Consider the following 16805-nt stretch of genomic DNA (forward strand, 5'->3'; position numbering starts at 1 on the left):
TCATGTCGACCCTCGGTCAAAGAATCAAGAAATTTATATGAGATCAAGATTGTATGTAATATCGTATAATAATAAAATGCCATTCTATAAATCTGTCATTGATATATTTTTATATACTTATTAATTATTTAAAATTATTGAATAATAATATTGTATTGAAGAAGTTAATCTTTCGTTATCACTCTTTCTTTCTTAATAAATAAAGATATGAAGAATATATTACATAAAGAATATATTATATGTCCAATCAGGGTTGGGTAAGTTAAGTTTTTTTTAAACTAAATAAAATGTAACTAAGTTATATTAAAATTAATTAACTTTTAAACTTAACTTTTAACTTTTTAACCTACCATTATCCAATAATGTGATTTGATAAATTATTTTTATATTTTATTTCTAACTCTCTTTTCAACATTTATTGTAAGTCGAAACGTTTTTATATATTTTATTATTGAAAAATTAGTTTTAATCTTTTTTTCCTTTGATTTTGTTGTTAGTAAATTAGTTTTATTTCTTGACTTAATTATTGGCTCAGTTTTAACATATATTATATTGCTTAGCAATTTTGAGCTAGAAAATTGATAATATTATATAAGAAAATATTGCGTATATATAATTGTATAAATAGTAAATCGAGAGTTTCCGTGTCAAATCATAGGAATACTTATCGTATCGATAGAAAATTCATTCCCATTATTAAACTTCTGTTACATAACTATTAAATGCAATAAAGTAGTGCTTACTACTTTAACAATTATCAACTTTCTTCCATTCTTTATCACACAACGACTTAATACCACCAGTAAAACCGCGAACTTATTCGGGGGCTACTTCACGCGCCTCATAAATATTAATACTTCCCTTAATCCGGATTCTTACGAAGTCCCGCGAAGTCTAGCGCTATCACTCACTTTCGCGCCTCTATTATTAAGGGCTTTTGGTATACGGGATCCGTGGAATTATCTAAATTTCTACAACACAAGGCACGCACTATACGTCGATCTACGTCGAATATTCCGATGTCGCTCCTCTCTCCTTCCCCTTCGCTTACGCTTTCGTCGGATACGCCTCGTCGAATTTCATTATCGAGCATCTACTACGGTTAAGTTGGTTCCTCGGGACTTCGCAAATTACGGAAATCAAGGAGGCTCCGGTAAGTCTAGAGGATACTCCCGCTTCCTGCTTTCGCGCGCGCTCCTTGTTTCCTCATTGCACGCTCAACTGCTCGATGAAGCAACTAGCTCAAGCTATATCTCTCGTCTAATATGATCGGAAATAGTCGAAATCAATCGGTCGATGACTTGACGGAAGCTCGTGTTGAACTCGCTCGCTGGGACTTGATGCTTGTGCAGGCCATTTCCGCAGCGCGGTATAAAGGAAAAGGTTTCCGGCAGAATCAAATGTAAAAAGTTGCAGACGGCCTGGCGGAAATAAACTGCGGCATACTGCGGCGCTCGTACCATCGTTGCGCACCGTTCTTATCCTTTAATATCGTTCCTTTCCGTCCATTATATGTTATACGGTAGGAGACCTCGCATTTCGGCAGTAAAAGGCTAATTGGCAATTTACTTACGTGGGTGGGGTGTTATCCAAACATCGTATAAATGTCGTATAAATGCCATACAAATGATGTCCAGTGTGTCAGTCATAGCATCCCGAGTGCATAGGAGACGACCACGTAAAAATACACCGCGGATAGTACAGACCGACTCTGAGGTGAGGTAATTTCGTATAGACGAATGTGTACCTGTTCCGGATATAAAGCTAGGTAGGCACTCGAGAAGCATTACTCGAATTAAATTTTCGCGTCCGTCCGAGCGCTTTTATGGACCTCTTGCATCTCACGAACATGAAAGGAGCATATTGTCAAACATCATGCTCTTAACAATATTTACCTTCCTTTCAGATATTTTTCAGGTAAACTTTGTAGCTATGAAACGCGCACTTATATACGAGAATTTTGATGTTACTTAAATTTTTGTATTATTTAAATTTGCTGCGCATGGAATTTTCATATTGAAATTTTCATATTTAAATATTACATGGAATTTTTATATTGTTCTGCCAGAAAATAATCTCGCACAGTAAAAATGTAATAGCGTTTTCGTTCACTTTTATCCAAGAGACTTTCCCATCTTATAGAGTGCGGGCATTTCCTGATAAAAAATCCGCATGAATTCGCTATCGCAACTTTTTACGAGCATTCTTATAGATCGCTACGAATTCCGGTGCAACGGCGCGAAGAAATCCTTAGTCTGCATTTTCAATCCACCCTCGCACGTGGGGACATACAGTCTCAAATATTCCTACACGAAAAACGACGTGAAAGCATACGATACGAGCGACATATTTGTGACTGCCTCTTTCTTCCCTTTGTTTCATATTTTATGGTTTGAGTCGTTTGAGACATCTTTCCCGTGCAACGAACGAATTGTCGTGCGCATAAATATCGATTCCAATATTTACTATTTATTTTAGTTTTATACGCAATCATTATTACATGTTTCTATATATTTAAAATATCTTGATAAATCCAATTAACAAATTATAAATAAAAAAGATAAATCATTCCATATTTTCTATATAAAAAAATACGAAAAGAACTATTTTGTTGAAATATTTTAAAATTTAGCTAGATATATACATAGATCTAAAAATAATTTTGTTGGTATCAAAATTATTATTTAAAACATTGAAACATATGTAATACTACAGCTTGAGCTGGTTGTAAAAGTGTCTTACATAATTTTTGATCAAAATTATTTTCATCAGATCTATTTCTAATTAAATTTTTAGATACTAAAACCATTCTTATGATTTCCTTATATTATATATTCAAATATAATTTATATTCAAATATAATTTTATTATTTTGCAACGGCGACTACGACATTAATTTTTTTTTTATGTTGAAATAATTAACAGCAGTGCTTTCTTTGTATCTCCTTAAAACTCTTTGTCCGTGTAACTTAACTATCCTCTTAACCACCTTTCCCCGTCCGCTGTTTTACGATCTGTTTTATTCGCACGACGAAGCAACAATACGAAGATTGCTTTGTTTGATTCGACCACCTGATCCACAGACTATCTCACCTACCTTGTAATTGCCCTTTTACGTTGATCATTATTTACAGTTATGTCTCACATTACGTTGATTATTTTTACATAGGCTCGCCTATTCACCGTCTCCAACGTGTATACAGAACATGTGATAAAGCACGATAGCGAAACGTAGGTATCTCTTGCGACATATCCTCCAACGTTTTATCGACGTCGTAATTCAGGACAAGGCATCCCGTGGATACCTCGAGTCTCGCTTCGACCGATTTACAGCTCTGGCTAGTGCGCACCTGCATCTCTCCTAGTGTCATCCTATCTTTTGCGGATATTATTTTTGCGCAAAATAAAATAATGGAATCAAAGAAACGAAAAATGTGTTAGGAAATTTATGTGAACTTGGGACAGTACGTGCATGCGAAATTTGAAGCACTAAGAAACTTGGCTTTTGCCATTTCTTTATGATTGAAATATTATAAATAACTAATCTCACGTCTTATCACGTCTTATGTAAGAAGACAAAATAGAGATGAATGCACAGTAGGTATTTGTGAATTAGTGATACAATCAGGAAAGGATGATTCTATACGAAAAAGTAAGTTAAGAAAGTAAAATAAAATTTTTTCATATGAAGCTTTGTTCCCGAAAAAAATCGACTTTAAATATTTGTCGGCTATCGGTTTAACTGAATTAAAACACCAGAACATGTTCATAATAATTTACTTTTAAAAAGCAGAATTGTCGACGGCATAGGTAACATTTATAATAAAATTGATAACATTTATGTGTGAGTATTCTATTTTTATTATATATTTTCGATTATCCAGTATAATAATAAACATACGTACTAAAGTAACAGCCTACAACAAAGATTTATTAAATCAAGATGTAGTTAAGCGTACCCGGTGAATATTTAAAATAAATTTTTCAAAATTTCATATAAAACAAATTTATTCTACATTTTTAACTTATTTTTCATGTAACATCATGCTCTTCCCTGTTGAACTATTCAGTTCAATATTCTATATATTAATAATAAAACATATTTATATTACAATGTTATAAGTAAAATATTGAAAATTTGATCGCATTAATTTGAAGAATTTCCGATACGCAACAACAATGCGAAAATAAAATTGCGCCCGCGATACGAGGTATTATTACGTAAGGGAATTCCTCGTGAAACTTGCACCGTATCTTCTCCGCGATGTATTATATTATGTGAGATACGAAAACGCCAGATAAACGTTACGTAACACCGGCGGTCCTTTTATTCCCAGACTCAGAACAATCGCCGGCCGTGTACCTCAGAGATGATCCGTTGTTTGGTACCCTTCAATTGCAGCAGCACAGCGAGCTCCGCGCGCCGACGGCGGAACGCGCGGCATTCTATCTCGACGCAGCGGTTGCCGGCCGTCAACGAGAGGACGGCGACGCACATATGCTCTATACGTTACACGTGTACCAGTACAGCGTTGCCGGCAAGGGTGGAGGTAAATAATTCTATCTCGAAATCGCTATTCCGCTTTCCATCTGAAGGTGGAAACGTATACCGTGGAAAAGAGATTACTCTGTATTACTCTGCAGCATCTCAAACGCTGATTATATGCATTTCCCTTCACTATTTCGGAATTCAAGTATACATGATATTCGCGTCGTTATTTTCTCGCGTTTCTCTTGCTTTATACGATGATATTCAAAATAAACGCTGTTTCTCGACTGTGCAGTTGCCGGTGGCAGAAGCCGATTGCACTTGATGGATCTGGGAAACTCGGATCGCGGGAAATCCTCGGGCGGAATTCCCCTCTCCGGTCTGGGCAACATTCTGCTTGCGATTTTCAACGGCCAGAAGCACTTACCATATAAAGAACACAAGCTAACCCAATTACTAAAAGAGTGTCTCGGCTCTCTGACTTGTCATGCGGCTATGATAGCTCACGTGTCACCCAACGCTCAGCATTACACCGAGACATTAACCACTGTTCAATTGGCATCGAGAATCCATCGGATGCGACGCCGGAAGATCAAGTTTGTCGGCAGCAACACGCAGGGAACCGGAAGCGGCGGCAGTTCTGGCGAAGAAGCAGCTCGGCAGAACAGCGAATGCGATCCGAGTTCAAGCGATTTGTCAGCCGACACCGTGATCTATGTGGGGCCGAGCGCTGACGACGCCACTGACGGCGAACATCCACCTGTTTATATACCCAGCTTGAATTCAGGTGATAATCGTTGCGCAATGGGTAGAGTGCTTCGAGGTTCTGCCGCTGAAAGACCGAATAAGATTCCTGAGGAGCGCAGTCCAGCACATAAGCCCTCGAAAGTGGTGAAGACTTTGACGCAGACCGCATCGAAGCAGACCTCACCAGCGCACAGTATAACGCCGAAGGCAAGTCCGGCCAGGAAAAATTCTTCGTCGAAAAATGCTTCAGCATCAAAGGCCAACGATTCACCTAGTAAGGTACCACTAGCGCCTAGTGGTGGATCTGATGAACAGTGGATAGATGGACCAAGGATTTCGAAATCGAAAGTCGCGGAGGCGAGACATATGCTGAAGGAGTCTCATCACAAACGAGAAACATGGATCGATGGACCAATGCAATTGACTGGCGCGCCGGCGTTGCAACTGCACACGCATCAGCACTCCTCCGGTTATGGTTTCATGGACAGTCACAAGAAGAGCATGATTAGAAAATGGGTAGAAAATCAATCGTCCCAAATACAGCGAGCAAAGCACGCCACGCCACGACTTGAATCCTCAAAGATGTCTTCCGGTCAGTCATCCGGTCAGTTTAAGGAGTTGACCCAATTCAAAACCTGCAGCGGTGTGGACGATGACGACACATCGTTGTCCACTGCGGAGAGTGATAGTTTGAAAGCGAACGAGATTGAGGACATAACTGAGAAGCTGAGTGCCAAGCTGAATCTACTTAATGTCAAGTCTAACACAGATTCAGGATTAGATCTGACGGCAAGTCCAGTGATGGATGATAGCATCGATAAAGGGAAACTTGATCTACCGGATGACGAAGATGACGATGAAGAAATTGTCGTACCTCCTCCACTGCCATTAATTGAACCACTTAGCAACGGAGTCAGCCGAGAGGTATCCATGGAAAGTCTAAATCTGTCGCACAAGGACATTGTTCTACCCTCCAGACACTCGTTATCATCTGAGGACGAAATTTTAGAGATCGTCGAGGTGGAGGACTTGGAGCCAGTACCTATGCAAGACTCGTGTTTACAAGTGACCGAGGAGGATATTGCGCTCTGCATGGGTGAGAATCCGTTGCCCGAAAGCGACCAGGAAGAACATCCTTTAAGGATTCTTAGCCAAGAGAATCTTACCGTGGTGTCAACTTTCACAGGTGAGTATAATTTTCAACAACATTTTTCAATAATCATTATGCTGTAGAAAGAACTGTCCAAGAGCTCATATTTGAGAATAGGATGTCCGACAATGTCTTGAAGTTATTTAATGCGTCAATTTTGGAAAAAAATGTTATTACATGATATTTAAAAGAATATTTGAATCTAACTTCTTCTAGATATAAAAAAATGTTTACATTAATAGAAACTATACATATTATACATCATACATATATTATATATCTCTAAATTAAATTTACACAAAATTAAACGAAATGGTACTTCCAAAATACATTTCATTTACTTTCATTATAGAGTTCTATTTTGAAGACGCGACTTTTATTGTATGCTATAAGATTTTTATTTATAAGAAACAAAATGCCGCTGCGCCCATTCAGTGGCAATGCCGCGTAATGCTTGCTAATCGCATTTATAAACAGATATCATAAACAATTTTTTTAAAAAACATCTTATAGAACGATTTGATTTCATTTTTAAGAGATTTTAATGAGGTCTTTAAAAACTTATCTTAAAGAATTTTTCCTTTCAATTAACAATGCTCAATAGATTATATTCCAAAAGAAAATTATTATTTGTAATACTCGTTTTCATTGCAATAATCAATTTTAAACACATTCCATTTAAATATTGATTATTAAATAAACATTTGTTGCATTTTTAATTTTCAAAGAATAATAAATAGTTAAAAATTAAATAGTTTGAAACAAATGAACAAACATTTTTTGAAAATATACAAACATTTTCACTCTAATCTTAAATAGTTTGATAATAATTATAAGTTATAGGTAATTTTAAAAGTCACTAAAATAACTTTTGTAAATGTTTTTTTTTGCGTATAACTACTTTAACTTTCGTCCCCTTACGATTGCTTCCGTGGCGAGCACTTGAACGAACTTCTATGAAAACTATTCTCCACATCGTGAAATTGACTTCGACTAGAAGTACGTAATAGGCCATGCGGTAGAAAACAATAATTCACTTCTCTCGAAAAGAGAAACCTCGATGTAATTACACATCGCTGTCCGTTCTTTGAACCAAAGTGGACAGCTGCCTAGTATCGTTTTTCTCCATCGTTCTTATCTAGCGGCTTCTTGCGCGGCAAAATATCTACACGAGCGGAAGGTATGAGACAGAAAAATTATTTCCAGACTCTATGTCGGTGATGTCGGACACGGAGAGATACAGACCGCATTATCCACCGCCGGTTGGCGCGGGTGTTCTACCCAGACCGTACTTCGACCACGAAGACTTCCTCGAGCAAGAAACCAGGCACAAGTTTGATCAGTTGGCTCGCCTTCACGAGCTCTATCAAAGCAAACTCGCGCTCGCCAACGTTTCCAATTCCGTGACTTACCAGAGGGAAAACTCCTCCACCGTCAATGTGCGAGACGCTCCATGTAAGTTTCGCGATTGAGTGTTCGGTTAGTCGCGCGCGGGGGTAAAAAGAAAAACGGAAAAATACTTTTTTCTGTTAACAATATTCTGTTATCAAATTCTCCTGTGGAGACGTCGCCTGTCTATTCACGTGTTATACGAAAAGAACGATTTTGCTAAAGTATTTAAAAGTTTATTTAGATATAGATATGAAAAGAAATTGTTGGTCCATCTATATATATAATTACATAGCAATTTCAAGTAGAACAATGTTATTGACACTCTAGTAACCAGTTTGCGTGTCTTATATAGTTATTTTGATGGTTCAATAAAATTATTTTCAAATCTATATCTAGCTAATAAAAGACATACAGGAAATCCAATAAAAATGCAATAATTGATAGCGTATTTATTCACTGTAGTTCTATTAATGATTAATAAAATAAATTTAGAAAATCCGAAATACAAGTTAAGATAAATACAAGTTTCAATAATTCGAATAAAAGGTTAAATTCACGATTTGTCGACTAGAGGCGAAAAATCGAGTTTGTAAGAGTAATTAATTTTAATCAAAGCACTAAAGCCAACTATTTGCGGTTTACATGCAGTATAACATTAACGCAGGACAAATTCTAGCAGCGACCGTCTTCCGTCCGCCGTCTCGCTGTCAGTCTTTATCCCTTTCGGATGTCTTATTCAACGACAACGCGAGCAATCACGGCAGCATATACAGCGAACCTGCGTACATAGCAGGAAAGCCCGATCAGGAGAAGATCTGCGATAATTGTCGTCAGAGCATGTCTAGGCCCGCCACGGCCTCTTACTGGTACCCCAGTAGCGTCGCTCATCTCGCCAGTCCCAGAAGGTACTGCGGTAAGTTAGGCGACTGCAATATCTCCAGTTTGAGGCATCCAGACGGTGCGTCGAATCCTAATCTAAAGGAAGAGATCGAAAGGATACCTGGAAACGGAGCGTCCGGCTCGGACCCCGAAGAGGAATATATCGAGGCAAAAAAGCTATTTACGGCTGCCGAGAGATCCGAGAGAACAGTTACGGGGAAATCCGATATAGAGGAAGATGTGAAAATTCAAGGTACCAATCCAAGATATTTTATGATATTTTTTAAATGCTTTTACATCTTTTATAGATATTTGCAGTTTTTAATTGGATACACTGCTCCCTTACTTTAAAAGTGACAGAACTTAAAAGAAAATGTGATTTTTAAATTGTTATAATACTATGAAAAAGTTAGAATCGCTGCACGTTTTTTTAGTATCGAGACTCGTGTTTCTGGAACATTACCCTCATCAATATAAACGTCTTTGTATTTCTGTGTTAAATACATTAAACTGCAGTACAATTTATTATATATACTTTGTATTTCAGGCGGTTCACCCTTGCTATCAATGCCATCTCCGGCGCCGTCTTCCGGACGAATGCAACGCAAGATCCTTAGTCTCGGTTCCTCGTTCGGATTGAACAAGGAGGGTTCCGATTCCGGCGCGGACACAACGCCACGAGCGGCCAAGCTGTCACCGGCCACGCTGTCCAGACACCGTGCCGAAAGCTCCGGTTACGATAGTATCGTTAGAGACAGCGAAACGAGCAGCATCGCCAGCGACTCCTCCCGACAGACTGGCGCGTTACAGGAACATCAAGGTAAACAATAAATACCTTCCGATTGTTCATTTTGAGAAAAAGAATATACTATTGATAGAGATGAAAATAATAATCAATTTGATAATAACTTATCTGGTAAATTACGATAAATTATTCGGTAATTTTTTAAGGCTGGTAAAATAGTAATTTAAAAAAATTAAAAATATAAAGTAGTTTGATATGAGAGCATTTAGTCATTAGAAAATAAAACTCAGAACGTAAATCGGATATAATGAAAAAGTAACAGAAGCGTGAACAAAATTTCTAGAAGACAATAATTGGAACAATGAAATGTAAAAAAAACATTTACGCTTTTTCCATATTTTGATGTTTCAATTTTCGCCTTCTAAAAGTTTCGTTTACGCTTTTGTTACTCTCCTACCGTTACATCCGATTTACGCTCCGATTTTTATTTTTATCAGGAAGTTAAAAATGCTTTGTTAATTAAAATTTTCATGTTGATATTATATATTGATGTAATAATTAGACAACTAACAACTGACAACGTTTAAGGCAGGGACGGGAGTGGCACTTGTACACAGTTCAATTGCACACACTACTCACATCGGCCTGTTCCTAATTTTTTACTGCTTCACCAATGAGATTATATTATTTTTAATTAACTAATTAATAATGTGGACAATTGATATACACCGTTTACGACATCGCGATTAACAGTCGGCAATCTAGTGCGACAAGTAGCCATACACTTAAGCATGAGTCTATGGGTCATACAGACGTTTTGTTACAATTAAATTATATATTTTATATATATTTTAGATTTCATTAATATTCAATCAGCAATTCCTATTAGGAATATTAGAAGAATGTTGTTTTATTTTATACATAAGTAGAAAAATAGCCTATTTGTATAACACTATAAAGACAATAAATATAACCAAAATTATCAATAAATTATCATTTTACTGCAATTTTACTATAAGTAAAATTGAATTTGACGATATTTTTACATCTCTAACTATTGATATCATAACTATACGAATGATTTTGCTGAAGCATCTAAAAATTTAATGAGATACATATTTGAAAATAATTTGAGTAATAGGACTATCAAAATTATTATGTAGTATATTCAAGCAAAGAGCAATACTAAAAAGTTGATATTCTTAGGCAATTAGTTTGAGCATCCTACATAATTATTTTTATAAAACGTGCATATTCGAAAATAAATTAATTTACTTTTTTAAAATGAAATTACGAAAGTTCGACAAAATTGTCTACATAAAATAAAACGTAGACAATTTCAGAAAAATTCACTTTCTTCCTTATATATAATACCTTCCTTATATATAATCTATACATACAAGCGCGGTCAATCGATTATTCTAATTATGCGCTTTATAAGAAAATCTTGTCACTCTATCGATTATCATCTTGCTGTAAATTGATGAAAACTCCATCATTTTCTACTCTTCAAAAAGTATTGGTGTTTAACATCATGCGATGTTTATATAATTCTTCGTGTCTACCGTGTTGATATAAATATCATTTGGATGTGGATTTAACATAAGTGTGGATTTAATGTGTATTATGGATTTAAAAGTCATGAAGTTAAATCTACCATGTTTATATCAACACCGACATGTTGAGAGTTAAACACCACACAGTGTTAAATTCACACCTATATTTTTTAAAGTGTATCTGAATTGTACTTCTATACGCAAAGGACGAAAGTATTGTCGCGAGCCTTCATTTTCCTAAGAAAGAATAACGCAAACCCTCTAAAACAATCCTGCCATACGATGATTCTCCTCAGGTGGCGCGCTGGGGGTTCTAACTTCGACGTTGTGCGGGTGTTTCAGCGGTGGAACAGCGGGCGGCAGGGTGCGGGCCTCGGCGGTCGCGGGCCCACTGCCAGGCTCAACTGGGGCCGCCCGCGGCGTCGGAGATTCTCGCTTATACAGGCGAGGACGTAGACATCCTGGACAGGCGCGCGCGGGTGCGCTCGAATCCACGTGGAACGATATCCAGGATACACAGCCTTCGCCTGCGCCAGCGCCTTCTTAGGCTGGAACTACGCGATGCCAAAAGGCGACTTATGGTACCAGATGCTCGTTGGGACTACAATCGTAAGTATTCAGCTTCTCTCATCATATAGAAGATTTGAACGAAAATTTTCGTATAGTTATTTTAAATTTTATTGCATTGCAATATATATTAATTGTTCCGAAATAATTCGTGCTTCAATAATTTATATCGCGATATTTATACAAATAAACACGTCGCATAATTGATGTCATTAGAAGGATTTGAATGAATTTGATGACTCTCCCTAGAAGGACCATAGAAGCCAATTTGACTCCAAGTGCATTTTTTTCGTAAATAACAAATAGAAAGAAATGTATAGATATAAAATTATATTTGACGTTTTAATAATAATATCATTAATTTTTGTTAAACATTTAAAATCATAAACATTTAAACATTTAAACATGTAAACTTGTAAACAAAATCGTAAAATACATGAAAATGCAATATCAGATATAAGGGAGTAAAATTAGTTCCAATGAGGAACTACTTTTTGTAAGTAAACAATTAAATAAAAATTCAAGCGCTTTTATATATAATTGAAAATTCTTTTAACCAAAATTAAAAACATAAAAAATGATGAAAATGGATATCACATCATATTTGAAAGCAAAGTTGAAAGAAGTTACAGCAGTTTGAATTTCACCAAATTGGCTGCTGCGATCTTCTAGTGTTAATCAATTTTCGTAATATTTAACTTTTAACTCTTTTCATGTGTTTGAATAAATTTGATTGATTACATTCGAATAGCATTTTATACACATTTATGTATAAAATTGTACAATGTCAAACAAAACTTAGAAACAATAATAAATTAAAATAGAAAGTCAAGACAAACTTATGAAATCAAAATAAATATTGATTACACAAAATGTATTTAAATGCAATCACATATATTTCATTGTTTGTTTCAAAAATAGTGTACGTGGAGGACAGTATGGACTGGCGGGATCCGTCGTTTTTGGAGGCCCTAATGGCTGAGACATGTATTTTACAAAAGAGAGTAGAGGCCTGTAAAAGCCACGTTCTTCTGGTCACTTGCTTCGATTCCTGCCCTCAAGAATCGACATCGGCCGAGATTAAGATCACCTAACGTAGACTTAGATCAGCACGCATGACCGCGTGTTGATCACCAATCCCGCCCACCTATCTACGAATTTAATCGTTGAAACGAGACGAGCGAGGTCGCCGAATAGGATGAAATAAAATTAGCAGATAATGACGTCGATGTCGCTCGACTCCGTCCAATAGTTGTTAATGATATATTGTGGTATCGTCATCGTCATCGTACGTCGTCACTATTGTTAAGTCTAAAACGGTACTAGGAAGATTTGAATAAAGAGGGAGCTAAAGTAAAAGTTTTACCGAAGTATCGCACACGTACACGCACACGCACGTGTCTTATCGAAGTTATATTATGGAGTTATAACGAAAAATGTATTCGTGTTAGAGATTTCGCGGTTGCTTCAGTTTCAACGATGTTTCTCAGGATGCTAAACAAAGATGTTAGATAATTTTCGCGGTTGTTATAATAGCGAAATGAGTCTAAATTTCAAATGCGATGTTGCGCCGTTATATTAGCATCAATGATTTAACGTGAGAAGTTGGTGCTTTATTCTCATGTCTATTATTCATCAGAGTTATTTAAAATCCGCTGCCATTTTCTATGCCATTAATAAATTATAAGAAAGAGATATTTCCGATCTAAAGACTGTTGGCCAATCGGCCGAACCACATATTTATCGGGAACAGCGACAAATAGAACAAACGAATAAAGATGCGCATAAACTTCTATTGTCGTGGTAGACTAGAAATATTCATGTCAATCTAAAAATATGACACGCGTTGATATTCATAATCATATCGATCAATAATAAAAATCGACCATGGATTAAAAGACAGAGTAGAAATCGAGGAAGCTGATCATGAACGATTGTAAATCATATGGTTATTCGAGCAGTCTCGATTACACATATCGATAATTGAGATTGGCCATAATTTGGACAGTAATTATGATTAAATTTTATACATTATCGTTAGAGCTATGATTCCGAAAGGAAGAAGAGATTAAATGGCGTTGATTAATCTGAGTTGCTAATGAAAATCACTCACAATGACGGATATTAAGATATTAGAAGTAGACGCAAATTTATTCATGGGAAAAATCGAGCTCGGTTTGAGGTGAAGCCAAATGAAAACAACGCACTGCCAAAAAAGTGCAAAAAAGATCTTTTATACGAAGTAACAAACAATCAATAAACGAAACGCGCCGTACGTAATGTATCTAATGCACGCACGTTAATTCATGATATTATCGTAGCTTTAATCGTTATCAGCAGTTACCGCACTTCGTAGGGTTCCGTAACTCACTTAAGAAAGATGCAACAGGGAAAGGAAGAGAGAGATGAGAGAGAGAGAGAGAGAGAGAGAGAGTGTGTGTATGTGATAGAATGAGTAAGAAAAAAATGAACGTCAGCACAAAAGATAAGAAGGAAAAGAAAAGCGAGAGTAAGTCTAAATCGTAAATTGTCGCTAATCGTAAAAGACGTTTAGTTCGAACGAATGCTATTGAAACGAAAGAAAAAGGCGGACGAAAAGAAAAGGCGCAAAGGGAGCAAGGAACGAGCATCCGAAATCTCGATTTCAATATGAGAATGCGAAGAGAGAACGTGGATAGGATATAAGCACAGGCGAGGATGAGACTGAGGAGAATGAAAATAGATGGGATGAAAATAAATCGGTATGGGCGTAATGCGAGAAGCAGAAATAGAGGTATTCTAGTTTTCCGATACGAGTCGTGGTGGACGACGACCAATATCGAAAAACCACCCATTTTTCTCGTTCTGAATTGTTATACCTTGAGGTTCGTTTATGCATGATACATACGTATATGTATATGAATATATAAGCGCACATACACAATCACACACACACACACACACACACACACACACACAATCACACACACACACACACAATCACACACACACACACACAATCACACACACACTCACACACACACTCTCTCTCTCTCACGCACGCACGCGCGCGCGCGCACGCACACGCACACACACACACACACACACACACACACACACACACACACATATAATGGAAACTGTACTAATATGAGCAACACGCGACTAATCATCATACGTACACGCAAATCCGTATTGGCATTTCATGTTTAGCATTAATGCAGGCATCTGATATTGGATTTTTGTTGACTATCTCTAATATATTATAATTTTAAGAGTGAAAATTGCGACCTATATATTGTTATGGATTGTAAATTTATTAAAGTCGCATTAGTGCTAAATATGAGATAGTAGATGCGGACCAAAAGCATGAACGTCATTTTTTTTCACGGACAAATGAAATGACGTCACATTATTGAGCGACAATTCGTATTCTACGGATGGAAAATAAGGAGATAAGTGACGCTAATTAAAAAGATTCTGTATGCTCGTGTATCACTTAACCACCAAAGACGTGAGTTTGCTGCCGAAATCGTCGTCATTGCTTTCTGTTGGTTCTTTCTGTTGAGAGTAAATGCCCGATATATTATTGAACGGATTGTTTATCACGAAAGATCATATATAGTTAACGATTTTTCAATTATTCGAACTGTCGTACGATCGACTACGATAATTATGTATCATTAAAAGTGTAATATTTTATTAGCATCTGTTTTTTTTAACAAGAATTAACAAGAATTATATCCAAGAAATGAATCATTTGCATCTTCTCAAATGTCGGAAAACTATCTTTGTAGCACCGCGTAAAACATTTAAATTCGTGCATATGATGTTTATTTATCTATCGTCGCGTGTCTGAATTCAGTCTGAATTAAAAGCATTGCCAAGAGCGTGTCAATCCATCTACCGTGAATACAACAGTAATAATAACGAATTATAATAATAGTAATTATTAATTGTAATTAGCGATCTACTTCCACTTTCCATTGGAAAAACACGCGTCTCTGTATCATAGTACTTGTATTATATTTATATTTTATATGTACAAATTAGTCATATAATTTCTTGTAATAAAGATCAATTTACAACGTGTATCCTGAATCATCTTTGTCCCATTTGTCCCTATTATAAATTTGTTATATGAAATATAATCTTATTTCGATGTAGAAATACGATGCAGTTATTTTTTCTTTTTCGTTCATTTGCAAAAAAAAAATCTAACAAAAAAATACATATAAATTCTCACTTCATAATGTAATATGACGGATCTGCCATCTCAATTCATTTTTTTTAAATGTGACTTACGTCACTACCGCAATAACATCTCACATATCGTCAAATGAATTAGCACTGGAAAGAGAGTCGACCCTGACGAATTCCTGAGACAATTTATTGGGACGTTCTAGGCCGGGACGCAATTCTCGGCTGGCGTATGCGAATGTAGGTCCACCTCCATTTGTCTGTCGACGTTGATACTTTGTTTCACAATGCACGGCTGCACGCGACTTCGCACAGAAAACGAGCACGACGTTCAAGATGAATCGCGTACCGTCTCTTGGAGAAATTACGTGACGGATGAGCGAGCATAATAATGCAATACGGATGAAAGACGAGAAGCTCTATCAAAATTCAATGCGACTTTTAAACATCAATTTGCCTTAATAGATAGTCGGCAACAAGCCAATCGGTTAGTATAATAGTAATTTTTTTTAATCGCATTTTTTAAATAATAAGATTAGGGATAATAGGATTAGGATGATTTATAATGAGCAAATTCTATCATTCACAATTACGTTTCCACAAACTTACATTGCAATTAATTACATTTAAAAAATCGAATTACAATTAAAATACCTAAACAATAATATATCTTATAAATCAAAAGAAGTGTATAGTTTTAAATAAATAAAAATTTATAAAATTGTTCGATGTGAAAAGATGATATATTTGAAATGCAATGCAATGCTTGAAAATCACTGACAGTCAATATAATGATAGCCAATTTCGTCGCGGGATGAGTAACCTTCCATTCCATTTATATTTATCATAGATAAAATACTATTATGGTTACAATTAAAGACTTAAAATTAAAGATTTAAAATCGGTGCGCTGATTACAATATATGCATCATGTAATCGCGAGACCTCGGCATTTGAATGAATTATTCGAAGATACAATTGAATCAACGATGGTTTCACATGCGAAGAGAATACGTGACTTAAGCGTGCCACTACGATACGCGAATGATACGCAACGCACACGCATACGCGCAATTTGATCGCGCACACGCATCGCGTGATT

At 36.3% G+C, this 16805-nt stretch overlaps 1 protein-coding gene across 1 annotated transcript in view; it reads left to right on the forward strand.

The window, feature by feature from the left end:
• Positions 1–12910, forward strand: part of LOC108690938 (kinesin-like protein CG14535) — a 41800-nt gene extending 28890 nt beyond the window's left edge. Inside the window, exons 4-10 of the mRNA XM_018198493.1 lie at positions 4338–4550; positions 4785–6422; positions 7593–7841; positions 8458–8910; positions 9205–9477; positions 11301–11567; positions 12447–12910. Coding sequence (XP_018053982.1) covers positions 4338–4550; positions 4785–6422; positions 7593–7841; positions 8458–8910; positions 9205–9477; positions 11301–11567; positions 12447–12619 — 3266 coding nt within the window. The 3' untranslated portion in view covers positions 12620–12910. The remainder of the gene's footprint in view (positions 1–4337; positions 4551–4784; positions 6423–7592; positions 7842–8457; positions 8911–9204; positions 9478–11300; positions 11568–12446) is intronic.
• Positions 12911–16805: the final 3895 nt, after the last annotated feature.

Source organism: Atta colombica, unplaced genomic scaffold (assembly GCF_001594045.1).
Source record: "Atta colombica isolate Treedump-2 unplaced genomic scaffold, Acol1.0 scaffold38, whole genome shotgun sequence".
Lineage (NCBI taxonomy): Eukaryota > Metazoa > Arthropoda > Insecta > Hymenoptera > Formicidae > Atta > Atta colombica.